A 22,331-nucleotide genomic window follows, 5' to 3' on the forward strand; every position below is an offset into this window, starting at 1 on the left:
CCACACTCTCTTTACGCCTCTCTATCTTCTTGTCTCTCTCTCTCGATGCAATTCTTTAGCTCTTTACACTCTGCCTGAGGTATTATGGACTGTTTTGGTTCAATGCCCCCCTGCTGGTAAATTGAATAAACATTGAATTGATTGGCTCGCAGTGTCGGCACAAGCCCTCAGCACATTTAGACCTAACATGCTGTACCAGCAGCGTGCTGGTTAATCATACAGGGTCATTTGAGGACCTCTTGTATAGCAATACTGCAACAAGACAAATCACTAATTGTTCATCAAGGGTCATATATAGGGTATAACCAAGTTCAAGTTTTATTCACTGTTATAAAGTATTTTAACTATTGGAAAAAACAAGAATATTTTCCGCGGTTACTCAAATAACATTTATTTCTAGTTTCTCGTCATCGTCGTAATATCCTGGGTCGTTTGAACCCGATAAGCGCATCCACAAAGCATACGCCAGCAGCATTATCCATTAAAATACAAGCTAGCTATTGAGTAAATACAATATTCTAAGCGCATTAAAACGGCAGCCGCTTCACATATGTACACTCTACCGGTCAAAAGTTTGTGGACACCCGGCCGAAACGTTTCTCGCGCTCTTAAGAAGCTTTTGATCGAATGTTAAATGAACTCGGTGTTTCGATTTATACGCGTGTGTGTCTCGGCAGAGATAAGCAAACGTTCGCGGCCACACGTCCCTCCTCCGTGCTTCTGGAGCAGCTGGCCGTGTGCGTCACGAAAGGCGAGCCCGTGTTGTTGGTTGGCGAGACGGGCACAGGGAAGACCTCCACCGTGCAGTATTTAGCTGGATTAACAGGTGAGCGGGATTATTTTCCTCTCCAGCTTGCGATTCACACCTCTCCTAGGCCCGTTTAGAACAGACTAGTCCTTATATCAGATCCGTACACAAAGCTAGAAGACTGAGCTGCAAGCGAATTTGTTCTACATGGTTTCTGTTGCCTTCAGGACACAAGCTGCGTGTGATCAACATGAACCAGCAGAGCGACACCGCTGATCTCCTGGGAGGGTAAGTACATCCGGCGATGTTTTGCTGTAATAACATGGCTGGAAGTGTTATGTGTTTGCCATGTCTTTTTATTTTTTTTATTTTTATCCATACATAGTTACTTTATTGTTACGTGTGGTGGAAAACGTTTTTACATAGTGCTGACACTGGAGACTCCTTCCCTTAAAATGAAATAAACGCCTCCTTACAGATGCATGGCAACGATATCAGTGATTATACGAGAACGAGCGCGTTTTAATAAGAACCTGCGATTTGGCTGGCGGCAGGATTCGATGTCCGAGCCGCAGTTGTGCAGAGATTAACGCTGAAGTGATGATGATGTGTGTCGGGCAGGTACAAACCCGTGGATCATAAGCTCATCCTGTTGCCCCTGCGCGAGGCGTTTGAGGATCTGTTCTCTCAGACGTACTCCCGCAAGCAGAACATAACCTTCCTGGGTCACGTGCAGACCTGCTTCCGAGGGAAACGCTGGCAGGACCTGCTCAAGCTCATGGACCACGTGTGCAAGTCGGCCCTCACCAAGGAGCTGCAGGACAAGCCTAATGGTAACGGTAGTCCGTTCTTCCACTCTAGCCATGTGTATATGCGAATGGAAGGGAGATCACAAATGTGTGTTGTGTTTATCAGCTGCGTTGCTGCAGCAGCAGTGGGAGGCACTCGCTCTGAGACTCAGCCAGACGCAGGAGCAGATCCGAGCTCGGGAATCGGCACTGGTGTTTGCCTTCGTCGAGGTAAAAGCACACTACGCACGTCTGTCCTGTGGAAATGCAGTATGAAATCGGACGTATCGCGTATTTATGTAAATAAAAGATGAGGTTTTGTGAGTGTCTAAGTAAGCTGTGTTCACATGGTGCGTGTTTGTGTGTGTGTGTTCAGGGTACCCTGGCGCAGGCAGTCAAGAAGGGAGAGTGGATCCTGCTCGATGAGATCAACCTGGCCGCAGCCGAAACCCTAGAGTGTCTGAGCGGGCTGCTAGAGGGCAGCGCCGGGTCTCTGGTGCTGCTCGACCGAGGAGATACAGGCGAGCCAAATTAGATGTCGACCGATAGTGGATTTTACCCATAGCGATAACTAAGTCAGGCCATACCAGCCAATAACCGATTAATCAACCCGTATTTTTAAAAATCCATACCGAATGAAAACATAACATGCAAATTAAAATATCGCTGAAATTTATTATAAAAATAAACAGATTGTACCGTGAAAATGTACTATACCTTTTTAAATTAAATATACGTATTAACTATTAGTAAATATTGAAGTATATAAAAGAGTTGCATCCAAACCGAACCAAAAAGTAACAAGCAAAAATAGAGACATCCAAAATGAATCAAAAAACACTTCAAATAACACAACAAAAATCAGTCGGCGATAGTTTTTATTTCGCCTCTAGAGGCCGCTCTTGTACCGTAGAACGTCAGCGGACCCTCGTCAGCTGCTCCCGTGACGGACGCGACCGAGAACAACTATCGGTGTGGCGAAACCAATAAATCGGTCGGCCTCTAAGCCAAATACAATTTTTCATATTGCTTCGAGTCTGTTTTTCGATTAAACATGTAAACATCTCTCAAGTGACCAATTTACCCTGATGTGTGTTCTCTTTAAACGTTGTAAAAAAAAAAAAAAAAGAATGTTCATATGCAAATCAGTATGCAGCTCCTTGGACTTTCGAGTCACCGAGTCACGCCGTTGCCCCTTTCAGAGAATTTCTGTTGTCAATTTTAATCCAGAACCCCTGGTGCGCCACTCCGACTTCCGCCTGTTCGCCTGCATGAACCCGGCCACCGACGTAGGCAAGAGGAACCTGCCCCTGGGAATCCGCAACAGGTTTACCGAGCTGTACGTAGAAGAGCTGGAGAGCGAGGGCGATCTACGCGTCCTGGTCTCGGATTACCTCAAAGGCCTTAACTTGAACAGAAGTACCATCCATGGAATCATCAGGTTTGGAAGAGCACTGAATCAAACTGCACGAACGACTCTTTGAACCGTTATTCGTGAGCGTATGACGTGTCCGTTTAAACGTCTCTTCTTTTTCGTTATTGACATCCTAATATTTAGAGCAAGCGTCGCCGTGTAGTTTCTCCATTTAAGCTTTAGGGTTAACAGGCCCGCTGCTGTTGTTTTTTTGCGTGCAGTTTTTATTTGGCCATTCGCAAGGAGGCGAGCTCGCGCTTGGTGGACGGCACTGGCCACAAGCCTCACTACAGTTTACGCACACTGTGCCGTGCTCTCAAGTACGTCGCCACTAACCCCTGCTACAACGTCCAACGGTCTCTCTTCGAGGTGAGAGATCCTTCCTCTGCGTTCTGTCTAGAGTATATCAAAATGGCTGCCGGAAATGTCACTGTTTTTACTTTCCTGTTATTACAAACAAACTAAAGTACCTGTGCTCTAAAGGGCTCTGTGTGTGTGTGTGTGTGTGTTTGTCTATATACAGGGTTTTTGCTTAAGCTTTCTAACACAGCTGGACCGTAGTTCCCATCCCGTCGTGGAGAAATTAGTGCACCAGTACATTCTGGGAGGAAACATCAAGTGTCTTAAACAGGTAACAGATCACTAAAGGTACACAGGGTATATTTTATTTATTTATTTATGTTCCTTCTTCTTAGAATTCTGTTTTAAACTCTTTAGAAAGAAGGCTGGCTGAGATTGTGGTTATAGTTGTCATCAATTTCTCAGTACTTTCCAATCCTGGTAACCTGATTTAATATATATATAAATATGTTTAATTTTTGAAAAGGTACGGTACGTTTATGATACCGTCAGTACTGTTTATCGATATATCGGGTATCTTCCGGTGCGGCCCAACTTGGTTATCGGTAAAAATTCACTCTGGGTCGACCTCTACACTCGATAACGACCACTACTTAAAACGCATTGTTGTCTTGTTTCTGTCTCTGCCTTCTTGTACAGCCAATCCCGGAGCCCCGCTCCCGTGGCTGTCTGCAGATCGAGGGCTACTGGTTGTGTCAGGGTGACATGGACCCAGCACTGGACCCGAGCTACATCCTCACTCCTTCTGTGCGCCTCAACCTCCGAGACCTGGCCCGCGTTGTGGCTGCCGGGTAATAACGCCGCGCTTTGTTATCCAGATTCGACACGTCACTGACTAATAATCTGGCAGAGATGCTTTGCTATAGGAGCTTCATGGATGTGAACAGATGTATTTTCTTTACACCCCCCCGATTATGTGTGTTGCTCAGGCGTAGGTTACCGTGCAAGTGCAGAACATATACCTTTAAATGTCATCTACTGATCCCCAACGCATGTGCTGTTTCTGTTTATTATTTATTTAATTCAGCATCCACCCAGTGCTGATCCAGGGTGAGACGTCGGTAGGGAAAACCAGCCTGGTCCGGTGGCTAGCGGCTGCCACGGGGAACCAGTGCGTGAGGATCAACAACCACGAGCACACAGACATCCAGGAGTACATCGGCTGCTACTCATCCGACGAGCACGGGAAGCTCGTCTTCAAAGAAGGTGCAGAGGATTGGTTCTTAAGCATCTTCGGCGTTATACAAAAGTGTGCTGCAGCAGTTTTGATTAAATGAAAATGTTGTCAGTTACTGATATTAAGTGTACAGTACGATAGCGTAGAGTGTGAGTAAACATCAGGTATTGGTCAAGAACGGAACAGGAAGAGCAGGTGATTATGTAATATTTAGGACAATCGAGAAGTCACCTGGTCTAGACGTTTATAGCTAAAGGATTGTGTGCGCGTGTCCCCAAGGCGTCCTGATCGATGCCATGCGGAAGGGCTATTGGATCATCCTGGACGAACTGAACCTCGCCCCCACCGACGTCCTCGAAGCCCTGAACAGGCTGCTAGATGACAACAGGGAACTCTTCGTCGCCGAGACACAGGAAGTAGTGAAGGCACATCCGAGATTCATGCTCTTTGCTACCCAGAATCCCCCAGGTCTCTACGGTGGCAGAAAGGTACCAAAAGCGTCACTTTCGGTTCAGTGTCTTGCTTCCTGCTTAAAGTTGAACTACATTTCTTGTAGCATATTTGGGATATCGTGCCTAATTTCTGTGTCGCCGTAGGTCTTGTCGAGGGCGTTCAGGAATCGCTTTGTGGAGCTGCATTTTGACGAGTTACCCAGCGAAGAGCTGGAGACCATCCTTCACCAGCGCTGCAGCCTTCCTCCATCTTACTGCACCAAACTGGTCAAAGTCATGCAGAACCTTCAGGTGAGGGCCTGGGACGGGACGTTTAGGGGGGAAAAAATCGGAAATGTCGTGGACTGGTCGCACCGTCTTGTTTTAAATGTTAAGTAACTACGACCAGTCTTTAAAGAAGACTTTACACCCAGAGTTATCGAGACCGATCTTAACAAGAGTTAATTACTGGAAATTGGAAACGGCCGTATTTGTCAGTTACAGGAAAAAACGTCTTGGTTACGCATGTAACCCTGTTAACTGAGAAGAGCACGAGACGTTGCGTCAGTGTCTGTCGCTCCGTACGCCAGTGGTTCTCTTTCAAACATTTGTTCGGTATCTCACTACGGGAAACGCCTCGGGCGTGACCGATCCTGGAAGCACCAATATCACCACGTCTGTAGGTTGACGGACCCTACCTCATTCTCGTTCTCTTCCCCGTGAAGATTCTTTATGGAGGCTACCAGTGCGTCAAGGTGGGTTCTCGGTTCATATCTCAAGGCGTCACGGCTCCTTCTTATTTCCTCGTGTTTTGCGTCCGAGATCTTCCAGTAGTGCAGCGAAGGGAAAAGATCTCACAAGATCGCCCATGCGCGTACGGGTCTCTGATTTCTTCCAGGGACTCTCTGCGTATCCCGAGTGCAGCCTGCACTGTTCTCTGCTCCCGTTCAGGGTGTTAGAGAGCCTTTCACTGACGAGTGCAATGGGTGAGTCCCCCTTCCCATGCCGGGGGACTTGGACCTTATAGAGATGTGCACAACAGGAAAGCCAGGGCGCGGAGAGAGATTTATATGACAGCAGGAGGATGCCGTTGCGCACTTGGTCAAATAGCAGATTCCCGCCGTCTCAGCGTGGGACAAACCTTCCTCCCATAAAGTGCCCGTGTAAAGGTTTCCTTCGGCTGGACATCCGTAACGTGGAGGAGTTGGGGATGTCCAAGCACCTGCAATTTCGATCGGTCACACGATGAGCATCGTTGGCACGCGTGCACAGTACACCCTTCGGTTTTATCCACAATAAACCGGGGTTCTTGTCTACAGTTTGCTGTAAAACCACCACTTTTCAACAGTGTGTTAATGCCAACAGCAGGAGGGGAGTCAGCTTAAATTTTAGAGGAAGAAATAACCTCTTTATTGAGCGAAAGAGCCATTCGGAGGATAGCCATCACAGCTTTTGCCATTCTCACGAGAGGGGAAGGTCTTCGTCCCGTTCTATATTTGAGGAACCTCAACAAACACCCCAGAAAGTAAAAGTTCAAACCGTTCGTCTCATTTTATTCGTCCCAGAGACAGTCGATCTGAAGGATGCATATTTTCACGTAGGCCTTTACCCGGCACACAGGTTTGCCAATCAGGGCACAGCCTATGAATTCTTTCCAGACTCTCGTTAGCCCAGAGAGTGTTCAGTAAATGGCCTGTTTGGACGATCTGCTCCTCTACGCTCCATCACGTCGTCAGGCGGAGATAGATACAGACGTGTGTGCATCTCATTTAGAGAGCTTAGGCTTCAAAATGACCGAGACGGAAAAGTTGTTCGACGGCCACGCAAGAGATTAACGACGTAGGCTGAACTCGGACCTGTTTCGAACGTTTCTGTCAGAGGAGCGCATCCTCTGACAGAAATCCATGGCCGTTTATCCGTTTTTTGGAAAGGAGGAAGGTCCCTTTCGGTCTGTGTTTATGCCTTCTGGGGCTGATTGCCTCAACGGTCTCGGTCATTCCATCGGGACTGTCGCGACTGCCATCCGGATTTACTGGCTTTTCATCCTCCGCCTTTTTTCTCATTGGAAGAAGAGCGGCTTCGTTTGTTTGTGCCGTGTCCGTGCGTCATATAGTATGAGACTACTATATATTCTACCAGCGGTATGACTACCTCCTGGCCACTATTTAAAGGCATTTCAGTTCAGGACAAAACGTGCAGCGCCGAGTTGGGCTTCGCCTCACGCTTTTGTCCAATTCTGTAGATTGGATGTTACATTCATCCATCATTGGCTCGTTCCGTCCTGAGCGTGTACAAATAAATAAATAAACAAATAAAATAGCTCTCGCAAAACGAACGAGGTGGGAGTTTGTTCGTTATCCCCCCTTTCCCCCATAAAAGTTTTTCATGGAATAGTTGGTTTATGTGTTTCTTACATACATCTCTATGTCGGTTGGTTGGTGTGCCTGCTCCGGAATCTGCAATACGGGAGTCGTCTACATCCCGTAGTGAGATACCGAACGAACGTTTGAAATAGAACGTTAGGTTACTTGCGTAACCCCGGTTCTCTGATAACGCGAGTGAGGTATCTCACCACACGTCCCTCCTTACAGTTGCACGTAAAAGATCGATCGGTCGTGATTGGTCTGTCAGCTGATAGACGTGGTGGTGTTGGTGCTTCCAGGATCGGTCACGCCCAAGGCGTTTCCCGTAGTGAGTTACCTCACTCCTGTTCTCAGAGAAACCCGTTTTACGCAAGTAACCTAAGGTTTCTGTCTTTTTCAGGACATTCCAGTTTGTTGTATTGGCTGTGCCCGATGTTTCTGCAATGCCTCTGATTGATTTTCCTTCTTTTCTCAGCTTCAAAATGGCTTGCATTTCTTCCATAGACAGCTCTCTGATCTTCATGTTGGCTTATCCTTTTTAACAGCAAATGCAGTCTTGACAGGTGAAACTGAAGGCTAAAACCACGAGTAGATGTTCAGAGCTGTTTATTTACATGTTGGAGTATTTTTTTTGGCGACGAATTGGGTGGTCTGATACAAAAATGTGTTGCATACTATGTCGTTAAACACCTCTACATATAAATAAAAGCTGAATTTCTAAACCCTTCTCATATTCGTCTTTTTGATCTCAAACCCAAATGTCTTCAGTCTACAGTAAAATCAAATGAATTGGACTTGCCGTTCCAATAGTTTCGGCTGTAGAGTCTAGACATTTCCTTGCTGTGAAGTAATGAGATAAATTTACAAGTCGTTTACAACCAGGATTAAATTCACTCTGAGTGCTTGTGAAAACGTTCATATTTTTTGTGCGCGTGTGTTTTTAGTCTTTGCGGCGTGGATCCAGCGTGTTCGCCGGGAAGCACGGTTACATCACCCTCAGAGATTTGTTCCGATGGGCCGAGCGCTATAGACTGGAAGAGCAGACCGACTCGTCACGTGACTGGCTGCAACATCTAGCCGACGACGGTAACTAATAACGTGAATACGTATTCGTTTTTCGTTAAGCGCGTTCAGTACGTTATTGTGTTCATTCCTCTGTGTCGTATGGTCGCGATCAGGGTACATGCTGCTGGCGGGCCGGGTCCGTAAGCCAGAGGAGGCTTTAACCATCCAGAACGTTCTGGAAAAGCACTTTAAGAGGACGGTAAACCCAGATGCACTGTTCTCTGAGGATCAGGTCAACACCCAGTTCAGTAAGTTCAGCCCAGGACACACACCAACACATTTCCCAGGACACAATGGAAGTCACATTGCACCTGGTCGATCTCTCTCTCTCTCTCCGTCTCTCTCTGTCTCTCTGTTTGGGACAGCTATCCTTCAGCGTTTTCCGTTAAACATTCACGCTCGTAAAATTGTACTGAAAATGTCATTTTGAATAACAGTACAGGATTTAAAGGGTGTCGTCCACCGCACTGAATTTCTGGTTCATTTTTCATCGACTTGAGACACAAGTGGTGACGTATTGACTTGCCGGTGTCTCAACTGACTACGAATATATTCTCTTGGTGCCAATGACGAGCAAGTACACAAAGTACTAAAGGTTTTTAGTACTTCGTTACATAATTAGTGGCCTCTTTCTACTGTACAGAGGTTTCATTTTCATGTTAGGCGAACACCAAGTCCGTTTTCTATCCGTCGCTAAGGTGCGTTTGTGTGTTTTGATCCGCAGGTCCGTTTGTGGCCAGCCTTGCTGGCATGCCTGAGGAGTTTGGTCATGTGGTTTGGACCCAAGGCATGAGGAGGCTTGCCGTGCTGGTGGGTCGTGCGCTCCGTTTTGGAGAGTCCGTCCTGCTGGTGGGCGACACCGGGTAAACACGTTATCTCTAGATCAGTGTACTTGATTACCGATGCTTTTTTTATTATTATTATTATTATGATGCTGATTTGGCAAAGCTGGACCCGAGTTTGTTTCTCTCAGTACTACATGATGACTGTTCAGCTCTGTTAGCCATCTTTAAAAAGCTGCTATGACTCAAATGTGTGTCGAGAACCTGTGTGTGTGTGTATAGATTGTCTAAACGGTGTTTCTTTAGGTGTGGTAAGACCACAATATGCCAGCTGTTTGCTGCTCTGGCTGGACTGAAGTTTTTCGCTGTGAATTGCCACCTGCACATGGAGACGTCCGACTTCTTGGGCGGTTTACGGCCGGTCCGGCACATCGGAACGGGCCAGGTAAGATACACACGCTCACCGATGGACACTGCACTGTTCATCAATACGCTAATGAGATATCCGAGAAAATTTTGCATATACTTTGATACAACCCACTGAGCATATTGACATCATATTTGGTTCAGATAGTCAATCCGGATGAATATTAGATAAATAAAGATAAGTATTTGGTGTTTATTGTAAACCAGTGTGAGCACCTGTTCCCCCCCCCCCCCCCCCCCCCCCCCCAGGCGGATGCTGAAGATGGCCGTTTGTTTGAATGGCGCGATGGACCTCTGGTGCTTGCTATGAAACAGGAAGGAGTGTTTTTGATGGATGAGATCTCACTGGCTGACGACTCCGTGTTGGAGAGACTCAATAGGTGGGTTAAAATTTTATTTATTTTTTTTTAAAAACCCACACAAACACACAAACAGATTTACAATCTTGCATTGCATTCTTCCATTCTGCAGCGTATTGGAGACGGAGAAATCTCTGGTCCTGGCAGAGAAAGGCAGCAGTGATGACGACGACGTCGAGCTCATCATCGCCGGGAAGAAATTTCGACTGGTTGCGACTATGAACCCCGGTGGAGATTTCGGCAAGAAAGAGGTTTGTTCTGGGGGGAAAAAAAATTGTGATTTTTTTTTTTTTTTTCTCCCCCCCATGGATTTAATAATTGTATAATTTGCTTAAAATGTCACTTTTTTATGTATGTCCAGCTTTCCCCAGCATTGAGGAACAGGTTCACTGAGATCTGGTGTCCTCAGTCTAACAGCCGCGGTGATCTGATGAAGATCGTCCAGCACAACTTGCGAGCAGGGCTTTCTTTAGACCAGCACGACCACCAAGGTGGGTGCGCGACTCAAGCGACGAGTCCGTGTTCGACTCCTCGGCGCTGTATTGTCCTTCGTTAACTTCTCATTTTACCGAACCCCTGTTCCCTGAGACTCATCCCTGCTATCATCTCCAGGCAAGGACGTCGCCGAGGTCATGTTGGACTTCATAGACTGGCTGACCAATCAGGAGTTTGGGAGGCGATGCATCCTAAGCGTAAGGGACATCCTGTCTTGGGTGGACTTCCTGAATGCCGTGTGCGAGAAGGACGAGGATCGAGATGAGAGCAGCTTCATGGGTCTGGAGGAGATAGAGGAGCCGGAGTGGGACCAGAGGCTGGACACGGTCACTGCCTTCATCCACGCCGCCTGCCTCGTTTACATCGACGGCATCGGATCAGGTAAACACTGAATAACACTCGTATAAGTGTCGTAATATCAATATAATGGTTGGTTTGCATTGCACCATTGCGCACACCAAAATATTTTCCAACCCGTCCTTGCTTTTATGATTGTCTAACCTGGTGCTTCCTGGTCCTCAGGGACAACAGTCTCGGCAGCAGAGAACGTCGCGGCGGCGAGGAAGGCGTGTCTGGCTTTTCTGGAGACGAAGCTACGCAGGATCACTAAGCTAGACGAGAAGATGCAGGAGGCTCTGAGGGTTTACGACACCAGCCTGGTCAGAGAGCCACGCTGGGGGGACGACTTCTTCGGCATCGAGCCCTTCTACGTCGTGGCCGGTGAGCGACGCTCGTTACTGTCGGTCTCGTACTAGCAAACGCAACATGAAATATCGTTTCCGTAGCACGATCACCTCAAAATAAACATTTCGTGTTTCCCCAGATCCCGAGAGCGAAAGCCGCGGTCTGTTAGACTACGCCCTCGGTGCAGGCACGACAGCGGTGAATACCATGAGGATCTTGCGTGCGCTAAAGCTCCAGAGACCCATCCTGCTGGAGGGTTCACCCGGAGTGGGCAAGACCAGTCTCGTGGCCGCGCTTGCCAAGGCCTCTGGGAACCAGCTCATCAGAATCAACCTCTCTGAGCAGACAGTACGCAACCTATCTGTAAAAATAAGTAAAGCCTCACTCGAGTTGTTTTCATGTTTAAAACTGCACATTACAGTGGGTTGCGTAAGTACATGTTCCACATTTTGTAGAGTTGGAACTGAAATTGACTTGGATTATACATCATAAATCTACGTAAAATATCCCATAATATTGGGGGGGGGGGCTCGTTATTTTTGGTATTCAGTTTTATAATGATGCCACTTCATGTAACTGCATAACTATTATTATTTGTTCAGGATGTTACAGACTTGTTTGGAACTGACCTTCCAGTGGAGGGCGGTAAAGGAGGAGAGTTTGCTTGGCGTGACGGTCCTCTCCTTGCTGCTCTAAAGGCCGGACATTGGATCGTACTAGATGAGGTAACCCCACTCACGACCTTTCTGAGTTCGGAAAAATAAAGCTCGGAAGGAAGTAGCAGAGATCGTTGGTGCAGACTGGAGCTAGTACAGTTAACTTGGGTGGTTAATCTGCTAACAGAACCATTACGGGGCCTAGCCGCTCACTCTTGCATGGTGTGAACGTAGGGTTAGATATTTACTAATATCCTGAAAGTGGATCCAGCATATAAATCTAAATCAGGAGAGCTCATCTGTGTTTCTGTGCTGCGCAGCTGAACCTGGCCTCTCAGTCGGTGTTGGAGGGTCTGAACGCCTGCTTCGATCACCGAGCAGAAATCTACATCCCGGAACTGAGCATACGTTTCCAGGTCCGGCATGAGAAAACCAAGATCTTTGGCTGCCAGAACCCCTTCACACAAGGAGGCGGTCGCAAAGGCCTGCCCAAGTCCTTCCTCAACAGGTTTACTCAGGTGTGGATCTCTCCCGGCTACGACTAATAACCCCTTTATTGGTCCCCTTGTAGTTATTTTCCTGATCATTTCTGATTCCGATGTTAAAATCTGGCGCTTGCAGGTGTACGTGGACCAGCTCAGCAGTGAAGATATGCAGTTCATTGGTAACTCCATCTTTCCAAACATCAGTGAGCAGATCATCTCTAAAATGGTTCAGTTCAGCAACAAGGTGAGATTATTAAACGGATAATATCCAATCAAGACGATCAAATCCCTGTTTTTGACCCTTCTTATGTAAACTTCGAATCGTGAGCGCATATATATAAACAAATCGATACTTTAAGGAAATAAGTATTAGTTTGTAATGAATTCGGTCCTTTCGCCCCGTTTCTCCCAGCTTGTGACCGAGGTGGCAGTAGAGAGAAAATGGGGTCAGAAAGGAGGACCGTGGGAGTTCAACCTGCGAGACCTGTTCCGTTGGTGTCAGCTGATGCAAGCCGACCAATCACCAGCCTTCTATAACCCGGGCCAGCACGTTGGACTGGTGTACGCGGACCGGATGCGAACGGAAGCAGATAAGGCTCAGGTAGCTGCGTCCGCTTTCGTTTATCGGTACTTTAAGATTGAACCGTGCCTTAATTCTGTACACTTTTTTTTTTTTTTTTTGCTGCAGGTGCTGTCTGTCTTCAGGAAGGTGTTCGCTGAAGATTTCGAGCCTCACTTAGGCTCCAGGCAGTTCCATATCACTCCTCTAAATCTGCAGGTTAGTCTGTACATCTGATCCAGGTTTGTGGATTATTGCGGTGATGGTAATTATTCACACTCGGTCGTCTTCTTTTGACTACGTGAAGGTGGGCTCGTCAGTCCTTCAGCGCAGCGGCGGAGCCCCTGTGGTCTTGGATCCTCCTCTGTCGATCACTCATCAAGCTCTGCGGCCGCTGGAGTCCTTAATGAAATGCGTGAAGATGGGCTGGATGGCTATACTGGTGGGCCCCAGCGCCAGTGGGAAGAGCAGTCTGGTGCACCTGCTTGCCTTGCTGACCGGACACAGGCTCAGGGTGATGGCTATGAACAGCGCCATGGACACTACCGAACTGCTGGGCGGGTTTGAACAGGTTACTGCGATCAAGAGGAAAAACCGATTCACTTCCGTATCCGGTCCGGCGTGCGCCCGCTAACGTTTTTTCTTCTCTCTCAGGTGGATATCATCCGACCATGGCAGCAGGTCTTGGAGAGCATGGACTACGTGGTGGCCATGGTGACACGGCGCGGGCTGATGTCTCTGGACGGAGGGGTCCAGGACACAGAGTTCCTTCTGAGCACCTGGAGCACGTTCCGCCGCTGGCTGAAGGACGAGGGACTCGACACGGCTGACGGCACGGTGACGTTCGAGGCCCTGAACAAGCTAGAGGTCATCATCGTGCTGCTACACAAACTCAACACCAAGCTCAAGGTCTTCACAGGTACGGCAGTAAACGCCGGCGTGACTCTTTAACGCACCATGCTGTACGCGAGATTAGTCCTTAAATCGTTTAATCTGGTTTTCCTGCTGCAGACATGTCGAAGCTGCAGATGGACTTCACCCTTCTGAAGGAGCGCTTGGCGCAGATGGAGGACGGTTGGAGTCACGGCGGTTTCGAATGGCTGGATGGCACGTTGGTCCAGGCACTGCAGGCCGGAGACTGGCTACTCATGGACAACGTCAACTTCTGCAGGTTATTAACGATAGCATTTATTTATTTATTGTCTGTCTTCTGATTTTAACGCAACGATAACACCACCACTGAACCGAACACACCGTTTTATTCATAACCGTTTTGTCAGTTTTACTTCCTCCTTGCATACAAAGCAAAACTCTTATTTATTCACCATTAAATAGAAGATTCTGACCGAGTGCAAAGAATAAAGTGCACAGTTATTAAAGTTTGCTTCTATTCGGTGCACCAAGGCACCAAGCTGCGTATAAACTACATATTTATGTGTACATCTATGTAACGCATCTAATTTGTTCGTAAAGGGCTGTTATAGCGGTCCTGCATGCAATTCTCAAAACGCCCACAAGATGCCGCTGTTTATCGGTGGATCCGATATTAAATAAACTGATGACCGATTATGGAAAAATGCTTAAATATGGGGGAAAAAAATCGGTAAAACCTTGGATGGAGCGCTTGGATGCGGTTCACATTCTTCGTGTTATCGAGTACAAGTCGTCCTATTACCTTAAGCCATGATGGGGGTCAATCAATGCACATTAAAGGTGTTTTATTTTTCTTATACTTAACAATTTGAACATTTTCTGTATGTTGTGTTTTTTTTTTTTGTTGTTGTAGCCCATCTGTGCTGGATCGTCTGAACGCTCTTCTGGAGCCTGGAGGGTCTTTGACCATCAATGAGCGCGGGGTCATAGACGGCACAACGCCGAGCATCACACCGCACCCTAACTTCAGGTATGTCCATAAATACCTTTACTAGCGTGAGATAAGGGGGGGGTCAGGAGTGAATTCTGTATCCTGACACACTATCAAACGTACGCTTGCTTTATTTTCCTCCCATCCTATCCAGGCTATTCCTCACCATGGACCCCACGCATGGGGAGATCTCCCGTGCCATGAGGAACCGCGGCGTGGAGATCTACGTCCCGGGAGAGAACGAGGGAGCGTGTTGGGACTCGCTGGACCTGAAGACGATCTTGCACACTCTGGGCGTGACCGGAGATTGCGTGTGCGACCTGCTGATGACCGTTCATTCCGAGATCAAGTCGGCCATCTGGGGTGAGCGCTTTTGTTGCGATTGGATAGTAGCTCGTTTACGACCGTAGCAAGCAGAAAAGCATCTCGGCATGCGCTAAACCCCGAACACGGAGGTAGACAGGCTTAAAACAGCAGAATCGATACGCCTTGGCTGATAAACTGCATTTCGACTTTGAAAAGTGTAAAAGATGCGTTCGGGTTTGTTTTCCCAGATTCGCCGGCGTCCTCCGTGTCATCTCTGCTGCATGCGGCGGCGCTGTTGTCCGGTCAGCTGCAGAGAGGTGTAGACCTGCCCAGCGCCCTCCTGCAGGCATGTGGGGAAGCGTACGCCCTCTGTCAGCGCACCTCTGCCAACCAAAAGGTTACACACTGCACAGTCACATACTAGACATCGCGGATGAGACACGTCTCATGGGTGCTCCATTCTCATACGCTTTTTTTTTTTTCTTTTTTCTTCTTCTTCTTCTACCCCTCAGCTCGCTCAGGAGCTGATAGAGAGGCAGTTGGCGGTGTTAGACTCGGAAGAATGGGGTAGTGGACTGGTGTGTGCAGGCGTGTGGCCGGATCGAGTGCCTTCTGCGCTGCAGTCCACAGAAGATTCGTGCTTTTCAAGCGTCCAGAGGGACGGCCAGGTCCTCCTCTACTGTCTGAACACGCTCAGCCTGCACAGCAAGAGGTCCACCTCACAAATACACGCACGCTCCGCTTACATCAATTAACAGTAACACAACTTATAAATAACGCCATTTTGTGTGCCCAGGAGTCGCCCGCTGATCCTGACTGACCTGCAGAGGGCGATGCAGAGCGGTGCAGCTCTGGAAACCCTGCAGTTTCCTCCAGAAGGCGGCAGTGCAGGTGACAGGATCAGGGACGCCCAGCAGCTCCTCCCCACGGCGGTGCGGATCCTGACCGAGGGAGCCTCCCACAGCGACTGGGTCCTGCGTACAAGCTGGCTCTCGCACCTCGCCAAAAGCTACAAACACGTACCAGGTACGTCGTCACGACAGTAGCACGAACGTTTAAGCCAATCGTAACTCTCCTGTTAACGTTGTAATCAAGTTTTTGTTCCTTAAAATGTTCTCGCTTGGGTTTTTCTTTTTACTTTTGAACACTTAAAGGTGTAGTTAGTAATTTATTTATTTATTTATTTATTTTTTAAATAATCATAATTTCGAAGATACCTTGGAATAACCGTGAAACTCGATATTTCAAATAAGATGGCTCTGACTACCGTGTGTTTTTTCATTTCAGGCTTCTGTTTACGTTTTTTTTCTTTTCTTTTTTTCTTTCTGGCCCAGAAATGATCTCTGCCGCCCTAGTAAGAACAGAGCCCCTGAGCTCTGCTCCTTTTGTTTTAAAAGTCGATTCGTGACCGGGAAAGGGTGTGAGGGCATATCATCCTTTCTGTCGAGATTCCTAAGCAGCAGAGGGCTCTTTAAAAAAATTTAAAAAAAAAAAAAAAAAAAAATACATATCGCTCCTTTAAGGTCATATTTTTAGGACGCCTTCTAAAATGTCGTTATCCGCGTCAGTTTGCATGCGAAAGGAGGTTTTGCCATCGTGTTTTTGCCATCGTGTTTGCAGAAGCCGCGCTGATACAGATGGAGGCGGGAAATCAGGCTCTCAAAGCGGTCTTCAACAGCAAGCTCGTCGGCAAGGGCAAATACCTGACCGAGCACCTTCAACCCCACAGCACGGGTATGCGCGCACACAAAATCTACTATGCCGTAATACGACGTGAATAATACACACACTGAACTAAAAGTTCTTATTCCCGTCTTTAGATGACTACAGGATCCTGGTAGACATGCGCTGGAACAAACAGTACCTGGACATCCTGGCGAACACCTGTAACTTCGAGGACGAGGAGCGGTGTATGGAGTTTATGGAAGCTCTGTACGCCGTCGCCAACAGGTTAGATTCTTTGCTCCGGATTTAAACGTAACGGATACGTACGTAATCGGTAAAGAACAAGGATTTAGTAGTCGAGCAGCCTACATTGCGAGAGTTGTCTTATATGCACTGGAGGGTTTTTTTTTTTTTTCTTTCTTTCTTCTGTATTCTTTCAGGCTCATAATACTGATGGACCGAGAGGAGAGAGCAGCTATATGCAGCAGCACAGGAAATACATCACCCAGTAACAGTGCGCTAAGATTGGCCACTGCCTTTTCTAAAGGTACTGATTGGTTTCTTGGGGCGGGGGGAAACAGCAAGCAAATTTGGGTGGATGGGAGGGGATCCTACAATTCCACTACTAGACCACCACAACATGATGAGAGAATTTTTATATACACGTGCGCAACCACTGGCGTATATGATCGCTCGAGTTTGTGCTCTTTTCCTACTGGTCACATTTTACGAACCATCCAGTTCAATGGTGCGGTAATGTTTTAGGGTCTTTACGCAATATTCTGCTTTTGTTTCGTTTTGTAAAGGGACGGTAGATATTGCGCAGCTGCCCCATCCGGTCCTGATGCACCTGCGCTCTTTCTTCGACCTGTGGGACGCCTTCGTTCTGCAGGCCGTGCAGACGGACCAGCCGAACATCTCGGACCACCTCATGTTCGAGGTGAGAGAGGCTCTTTGCTCTCGTCCGTGTTCGTTTACAGAGCATACTCACAATGCTGGAATGTTAATGCTGTCGTGGTCGAATTTGTGTGAAATGCGCCCGTGCGTACGTACGTGTATGTGCGCGTGCTTTTACTAGGCGATTTTTAGAAAACTCGGCTGTTTTGAACGGTTTCTGCGCAGATCTTGCAGCTGCTCCAGTGGCGAGACCGTTTCTGGAATGTGTGTAACTCCTTGCCGGCGGACACACGCGGAGTGTGTGTGCTCTCCCTGCACTGGCAGTGGGTCCACAAACACCTGGTACTACGGCTGCCCCAGCTCCTGATGGGCGACGGAGACTACGAGTAAGCATTTATAACGGCGCTCTATTTGGAGGCTGCTTTATTTTGAGCAAATCTGTTAAACACATACGTGTGTGTGTGTGTGTGTGTGTGTGTGGCAGAGGGCAGCAAGAGCTACACACCATCTCCTCAGCGATCCAGAACACACTCTCCAGCTCTGTGTCTGTGGCACTGGCACTAAAGAGCATCCAGAAAACCCTGGGAAAGCCTCTTCCGTTTAAGGTACGTCACGTGACCGTAACTTTTGCTGGAAAAAAACGTACGTGACTACAGATACGAAAGCGACATTCATCCCGCCGTGTTTTTTTTTTTTTTCTTTTTTCTTTTTTTCTCCAGTCAGAGAGCGTGGCCGAATGCTCCGCCCAGCTCCGCGTCTTCAGCAAGGCTTTCGATGTCAGGGACTTGCGCCTGAACGACAGAGCGCCGTCGCGGTGGAAACAGGAAGTGGCCCGGCTGCGGGGCGTTGCCATGAGAACAGACTGCAAGGAAGCCCTGCTTGAAGGCTGGGGTCTGGTCCTGCAGGCTAACCTTCTTCTTGATCCGCAGAGTACCGGTACGTCCGTGTGTAGTCCTTGCTTACACGTGTTATACGGTTCACGCTTACCTCGTCGCATTCGCTCGTTTCTAAACACGCGGGACTTTTTCTCTGCAGGTGTCCTGGAGAGATTACGTACCTGTGTGGATCAGCAGCAGGGATACATGGCGTCCTTTGGCCTGCTGGATCCGGTCTCCGAAGCCGAGAACGAGCAGGAGACGGGATACGGCGCAGGACCGGACCGTGGGCTGTTACTGCGGCTGGCTCGCAGGGCTCAGCTCTGGCCTGTGCTGGAGGAACTCGCCATCCTCAACCAGATGAAAGTGACTGCGGATCTGCTACACCAGTCTGTCACACGCAGGTCCGAATCCGAGCGTCAGGTTTCAGATCACTAGTAGATCGTTAGGTTTTGTGTTTCCCGCCTCACCGTTTTGTTCCACAGAGGGAGTAAAAATGAGGAGGAAGACCTCCGAAGATCCCTGTCCAACCACCTGCGCTTCTGCATGCAGTCCACCCCCTTGAACATCCGTCTGCTCCAGCCACTGTGGTTCCTCCTCAGCACAGAGCGGGTGTGCATAAATCACACGGTACATTAATACTGTTCGTATTCTACACCGCTGCACTGACCCACCCTTGCTTTCTCCAGCCTGTAGACGAGCTGTCGTTGGTGTGGTGTGAGCTGCTTTCCGAGACGCTGGCAGCGCTCTGGAGTGGCAGCGTGACCTCCGATCCTGATCGCTGGCTCAAATGGAGCCCTCTGAGTCCTGAGGAAGAGACGAAGAAGAGCTTCCGATCGCTGCTGGGGCCCTCTGATACGGTGCGTGTGCGCGGCTGTCGTCGGGCCTTTTTAAAAACCCTCGGCTGCATTTACTATAGAAGTGCGTTGTCGTTTTGGGTTCATTTCGCAGGGTCCCGGCATGTTGAGCCGAGCCGTGTGGTCCCGGTGCGTGCTGGGGGTTTTGAGCAGCAGTGAAACGGGCGGGTGCTGGGACCCATCGGGCTCGTCCTTCCTGACCTCGTCGCGAGTAACGCTGGGCGAGTGGAGAGAGCGGATCGGGCAACTCCAGGACCTCAACGCAGTGCTGTGGGACAACCTGGCCATGTCCGAACTCGCCGACTTTAGGTAGAGCCGACGTGTACAGGATATCATTTTTAAAAGTTTTAAAAGCATCCAAGTAAAGTTCCACCTTATATCGATTTAAACATCATTTGGAAAAATCTCTATCCGCTCTACTTTGTAAGATGAGTGTCTTTTTTTATTTTTTCTGCGTAGATTAACAGACCGCAGGTTGCAGGGCCTGGTCCTGTGCCGGCAGCTGCACGCGCTCTCTGACCTGCTGTCTCCAGGGTTACAGGAGAGCTACGCAGAATCCTGCGACGCTCTCATCGAAGGCGAGGACCCCGTCGGTGCGGCGCAGGACATTCAGGTCGCCCTGCGAGAAGGCCTGCCCGAAAACCTTCTCCCAGAAGGCTTCCTGGACACATTGGTGACTTGCTTGACCCAGTTTTCGCACAACCGGGCGTGCGACGGTGTCCAGCTGGCCCGCTCCGGGGTGTTCTGGGTGAACATGGGCCTGCTGCAGATCCAAGTTTGGGTTCCACAGACGATATTTGACCCAGCAGTAAAGCGGGCCTACAAACTCAAATACGCACAAGACGAGGTGAGCCGAGCTGATGGCGTTAACTTAACAGACCTTCTCAAAATGTACACCTTACAGTGCGTCGTTACTCCAGTGCGTGTCTAAAGGCAAGGTTATTCCTTTCCCAGCTTGCCTTACTTCAAGATGAATGGAATGGGCGGAGTCTGTCATCTCAGCTGCTCACAGGGGTGCAGCTTGAAGAGAGCAGCACCACGGATGCCTTCCAACATCCCCGAATCAGGTCGGACTGCGTTTCTTGCGAACACAATAGAATTAATCGATTAGCGTTTTTGTCAGCAATGTTAATAATAATAATTAAAAATAATTTCTCTTTATACGTATACGTGTGTGTAATTATTCGGTGCCATATGTGTTGCAGGTACCTGTGGATCCGCATGCGACAGGTTAAAGAACAGATCTGCGAGCTCGGGCGTAAACAGGCATGCCGGCCCGCTGAGCCCCAGTACGGACGCCTGTACCAGGAGCTCCAGCACTACCTGTGCAGCATCGGGCAGCCAGCAGCAGTGGGCGACCTGCTGTCACACCTGCTCAAGGCCCTGCAGGGCTCCGGCCCCAAATCCCGCCCAGGCATCCAAGGCCTGTTAAAGGAGGAGGCCGTGTGGCAGGCATCACAGCAGCGTTTCTCCCAGCGCCTGGCCGACGAGTACCCGCTGTACCCGGACGTCGTGGTGCCCTTGCGCTCCGCTATCCTGCAGCTGCAGCACGGTATGCGTCTGCTGGCCTCACAAGTGGCGTCTACGTTGGTCGCGCTCCCAGGTCTCCCGCGCCTCGTCTCCACGCTGCTGGCTTTTCCTGCACCGCCGCTGAGCTCTGATCTAGAGCGCTCCCAGTACCTGTGCTCCCGGACATGCATGGACACTCTTCGAGGACTGGAGAGGGTCCTTCCTGACACCGAGGTGACCTGCGTGGTCCCGGAGCCTGTCGTGTTACTGCTCAGCGCCCTGCTGTGTCTGCAGAGCCACGCAATAAGTACAGGAGAGCTTGGGACAGAGGCACAGAATCTGCTCAGACACGTGTGTCAGGTGAGGGTTCGAGCTGATATATCCAAAAAAAAAAAAACCAGTCTAATGTAAATGCATTAGAGTGTAGTTTTGTCATTTTGGGTGGCGTTTCTGTTTAAGTATGCTTACGTCTCGGTGTACATTCAGGCACTGGTGAACGAGTGGGATGAGCAGGAGAGGAGAGCGAGGGAGAAAGAGCAGAAGGAGGCCAGTTTGTATCGCAGTCGCTCTAAACTACACGGAGGAGGCCTCAGCGAGGAGCAGCAGGAGGAGCGTGATTTCAGGCGCACCTTCCCCACGTACCACAAAGTGAGCAACTCCTCTGTACATCATGCCCAAACGCTACATTAATGTAACCCGAGCATGTTTTTAAATTGCTAGTGGTTTTTAGGTAGAAACATCAAGCTTTATTTTAAGTCGAACATAACCCTGTTAGATAGACTTAATCATATAATAAATCTTCTGAATGATCGCTTTATTTGTTTGTTTTCTTCTTCTTCTTCTTCTTCAGGATTTTGCTGACATCACAACAGAACCCAGTCTGGAGCAGCCAATCATTATCGAGGATGATGAAGAATGTGACGGGGAGACGGAGCCTAACGACAGCGCCGTCTTCAGAGTGTCCGGCTGCCAGAAGACCGTCGTTCAGGTGCATCAGAAACTGTGCCTGGCCTTCGCACAATCGCCGTGGTACCGTCCGAATCCACCGGGCGATCGGAGCAAAGAACACCTCAGCACGTTGGTCTCGTCTTATCAGATCGCCGCACCTTTAATAGCTCGCTTCTATCATCTTCTGGGTAAGGAGTTCGTCTGGCGTTTGGTTTTAACCTGATATAAATTCTTTAACAAGCTTTCCACGGGTCGTCCTCTCTCGATCCCTTTAATCCCGTGTAACGTTTTTTTATTTCACCAGACTGTGAAATGGATCCTCAGCTGACGGGCTGTCAGCTTCTGCTCAGTTCCGTGCTACAGAACACGGTCCGGGGCTCCGGAGGTCCGGCCGGGTTAATCCTCCAGAGCGACGGACCGTACGACTTCTACCGCGAGCCAAACATGTGCCAGGCTCGGCTGTGCCTTCCTGCCATCGAGCAGCTAGCCCGCGCAGTCTGCCGGCGTCTAGACGACTGGCCTGATCACCCGGCGCTGGTGCAGGTACGAGGAGGAAATAAACAGTAACGGATTGTTTCGGTGTTCAAGTGTGTGCTTATTTATGTTCTACTATGGTAT

General features: G+C 48.9%; 1 protein-coding gene across 2 annotated transcripts in view; it reads left to right on the forward strand.

The window, feature by feature from the left end:
• Positions 1 to 22,331, forward strand: part of mdn1 (midasin AAA ATPase 1) — a 42,909-nt gene that overhangs the window by 6,949 nt on the left and 13,629 nt on the right. For both annotated transcript variants that reach the window (XM_053686604.1, XM_053686605.1), the window contains exons 14-65: positions 678 to 826; positions 976 to 1,036; positions 1,370 to 1,581; positions 1,664 to 1,767; positions 1,913 to 2,057; positions 2,767 to 2,977; positions 3,172 to 3,319; positions 3,474 to 3,581; positions 3,950 to 4,101; positions 4,338 to 4,516; positions 4,767 to 4,975; positions 5,084 to 5,230; positions 8,226 to 8,367; positions 8,460 to 8,594; positions 9,071 to 9,209; positions 9,435 to 9,573; positions 9,804 to 9,934; positions 10,026 to 10,164; positions 10,275 to 10,404; positions 10,526 to 10,789; positions 10,931 to 11,128; positions 11,232 to 11,440; positions 11,695 to 11,817; positions 12,069 to 12,266; positions 12,370 to 12,477; positions 12,646 to 12,834; positions 12,922 to 13,011; positions 13,100 to 13,363; positions 13,447 to 13,711; positions 13,804 to 13,963; positions 14,579 to 14,695; positions 14,811 to 15,019; positions 15,211 to 15,359; positions 15,475 to 15,674; positions 15,759 to 15,988; positions 16,583 to 16,696; positions 16,783 to 16,912; positions 17,068 to 17,174; positions 17,434 to 17,567; positions 17,750 to 17,910; positions 18,009 to 18,129; positions 18,244 to 18,460; positions 18,560 to 18,803; positions 18,885 to 19,011; positions 19,089 to 19,259; positions 19,351 to 19,565; positions 19,716 to 20,103; positions 20,211 to 20,323; positions 20,462 to 21,125; positions 21,252 to 21,413; positions 21,616 to 21,901; positions 22,018 to 22,256. In XM_053686604.1, the coding sequence (XP_053542579.1) occupies positions 678 to 826; positions 976 to 1,036; positions 1,370 to 1,581; positions 1,664 to 1,767; positions 1,913 to 2,057; positions 2,767 to 2,977; positions 3,172 to 3,319; positions 3,474 to 3,581; positions 3,950 to 4,101; positions 4,338 to 4,516; positions 4,767 to 4,975; positions 5,084 to 5,230; positions 8,226 to 8,367; positions 8,460 to 8,594; positions 9,071 to 9,209; positions 9,435 to 9,573; positions 9,804 to 9,934; positions 10,026 to 10,164; positions 10,275 to 10,404; positions 10,526 to 10,789; positions 10,931 to 11,128; positions 11,232 to 11,440; positions 11,695 to 11,817; positions 12,069 to 12,266; positions 12,370 to 12,477; positions 12,646 to 12,834; positions 12,922 to 13,011; positions 13,100 to 13,363; positions 13,447 to 13,711; positions 13,804 to 13,963; positions 14,579 to 14,695; positions 14,811 to 15,019; positions 15,211 to 15,359; positions 15,475 to 15,674; positions 15,759 to 15,988; positions 16,583 to 16,696; positions 16,783 to 16,912; positions 17,068 to 17,174; positions 17,434 to 17,567; positions 17,750 to 17,910; positions 18,009 to 18,129; positions 18,244 to 18,460; positions 18,560 to 18,803; positions 18,885 to 19,011; positions 19,089 to 19,259; positions 19,351 to 19,565; positions 19,716 to 20,103; positions 20,211 to 20,323; positions 20,462 to 21,125; positions 21,252 to 21,413; positions 21,616 to 21,901; positions 22,018 to 22,256 (9,346 nt within the window). The remainder of the gene's footprint in view (positions 1 to 677; positions 827 to 975; positions 1,037 to 1,369; positions 1,582 to 1,663; positions 1,768 to 1,912; positions 2,058 to 2,766; positions 2,978 to 3,171; positions 3,320 to 3,473; positions 3,582 to 3,949; positions 4,102 to 4,337; positions 4,517 to 4,766; positions 4,976 to 5,083; positions 5,231 to 8,225; positions 8,368 to 8,459; positions 8,595 to 9,070; positions 9,210 to 9,434; positions 9,574 to 9,803; positions 9,935 to 10,025; positions 10,165 to 10,274; positions 10,405 to 10,525; positions 10,790 to 10,930; positions 11,129 to 11,231; positions 11,441 to 11,694; positions 11,818 to 12,068; positions 12,267 to 12,369; positions 12,478 to 12,645; positions 12,835 to 12,921; positions 13,012 to 13,099; positions 13,364 to 13,446; positions 13,712 to 13,803; positions 13,964 to 14,578; positions 14,696 to 14,810; positions 15,020 to 15,210; positions 15,360 to 15,474; positions 15,675 to 15,758; positions 15,989 to 16,582; positions 16,697 to 16,782; positions 16,913 to 17,067; positions 17,175 to 17,433; positions 17,568 to 17,749; positions 17,911 to 18,008; positions 18,130 to 18,243; positions 18,461 to 18,559; positions 18,804 to 18,884; positions 19,012 to 19,088; positions 19,260 to 19,350; positions 19,566 to 19,715; positions 20,104 to 20,210; positions 20,324 to 20,461; positions 21,126 to 21,251; positions 21,414 to 21,615; positions 21,902 to 22,017; positions 22,257 to 22,331) is intronic.

This window comes from Ictalurus punctatus, chromosome 2, assembly GCF_001660625.3.
Source record: "Ictalurus punctatus breed USDA103 chromosome 2, Coco_2.0, whole genome shotgun sequence".
NCBI classification, from domain to species: domain Eukaryota; kingdom Metazoa; phylum Chordata; class Actinopteri; order Siluriformes; family Ictaluridae; genus Ictalurus; species Ictalurus punctatus.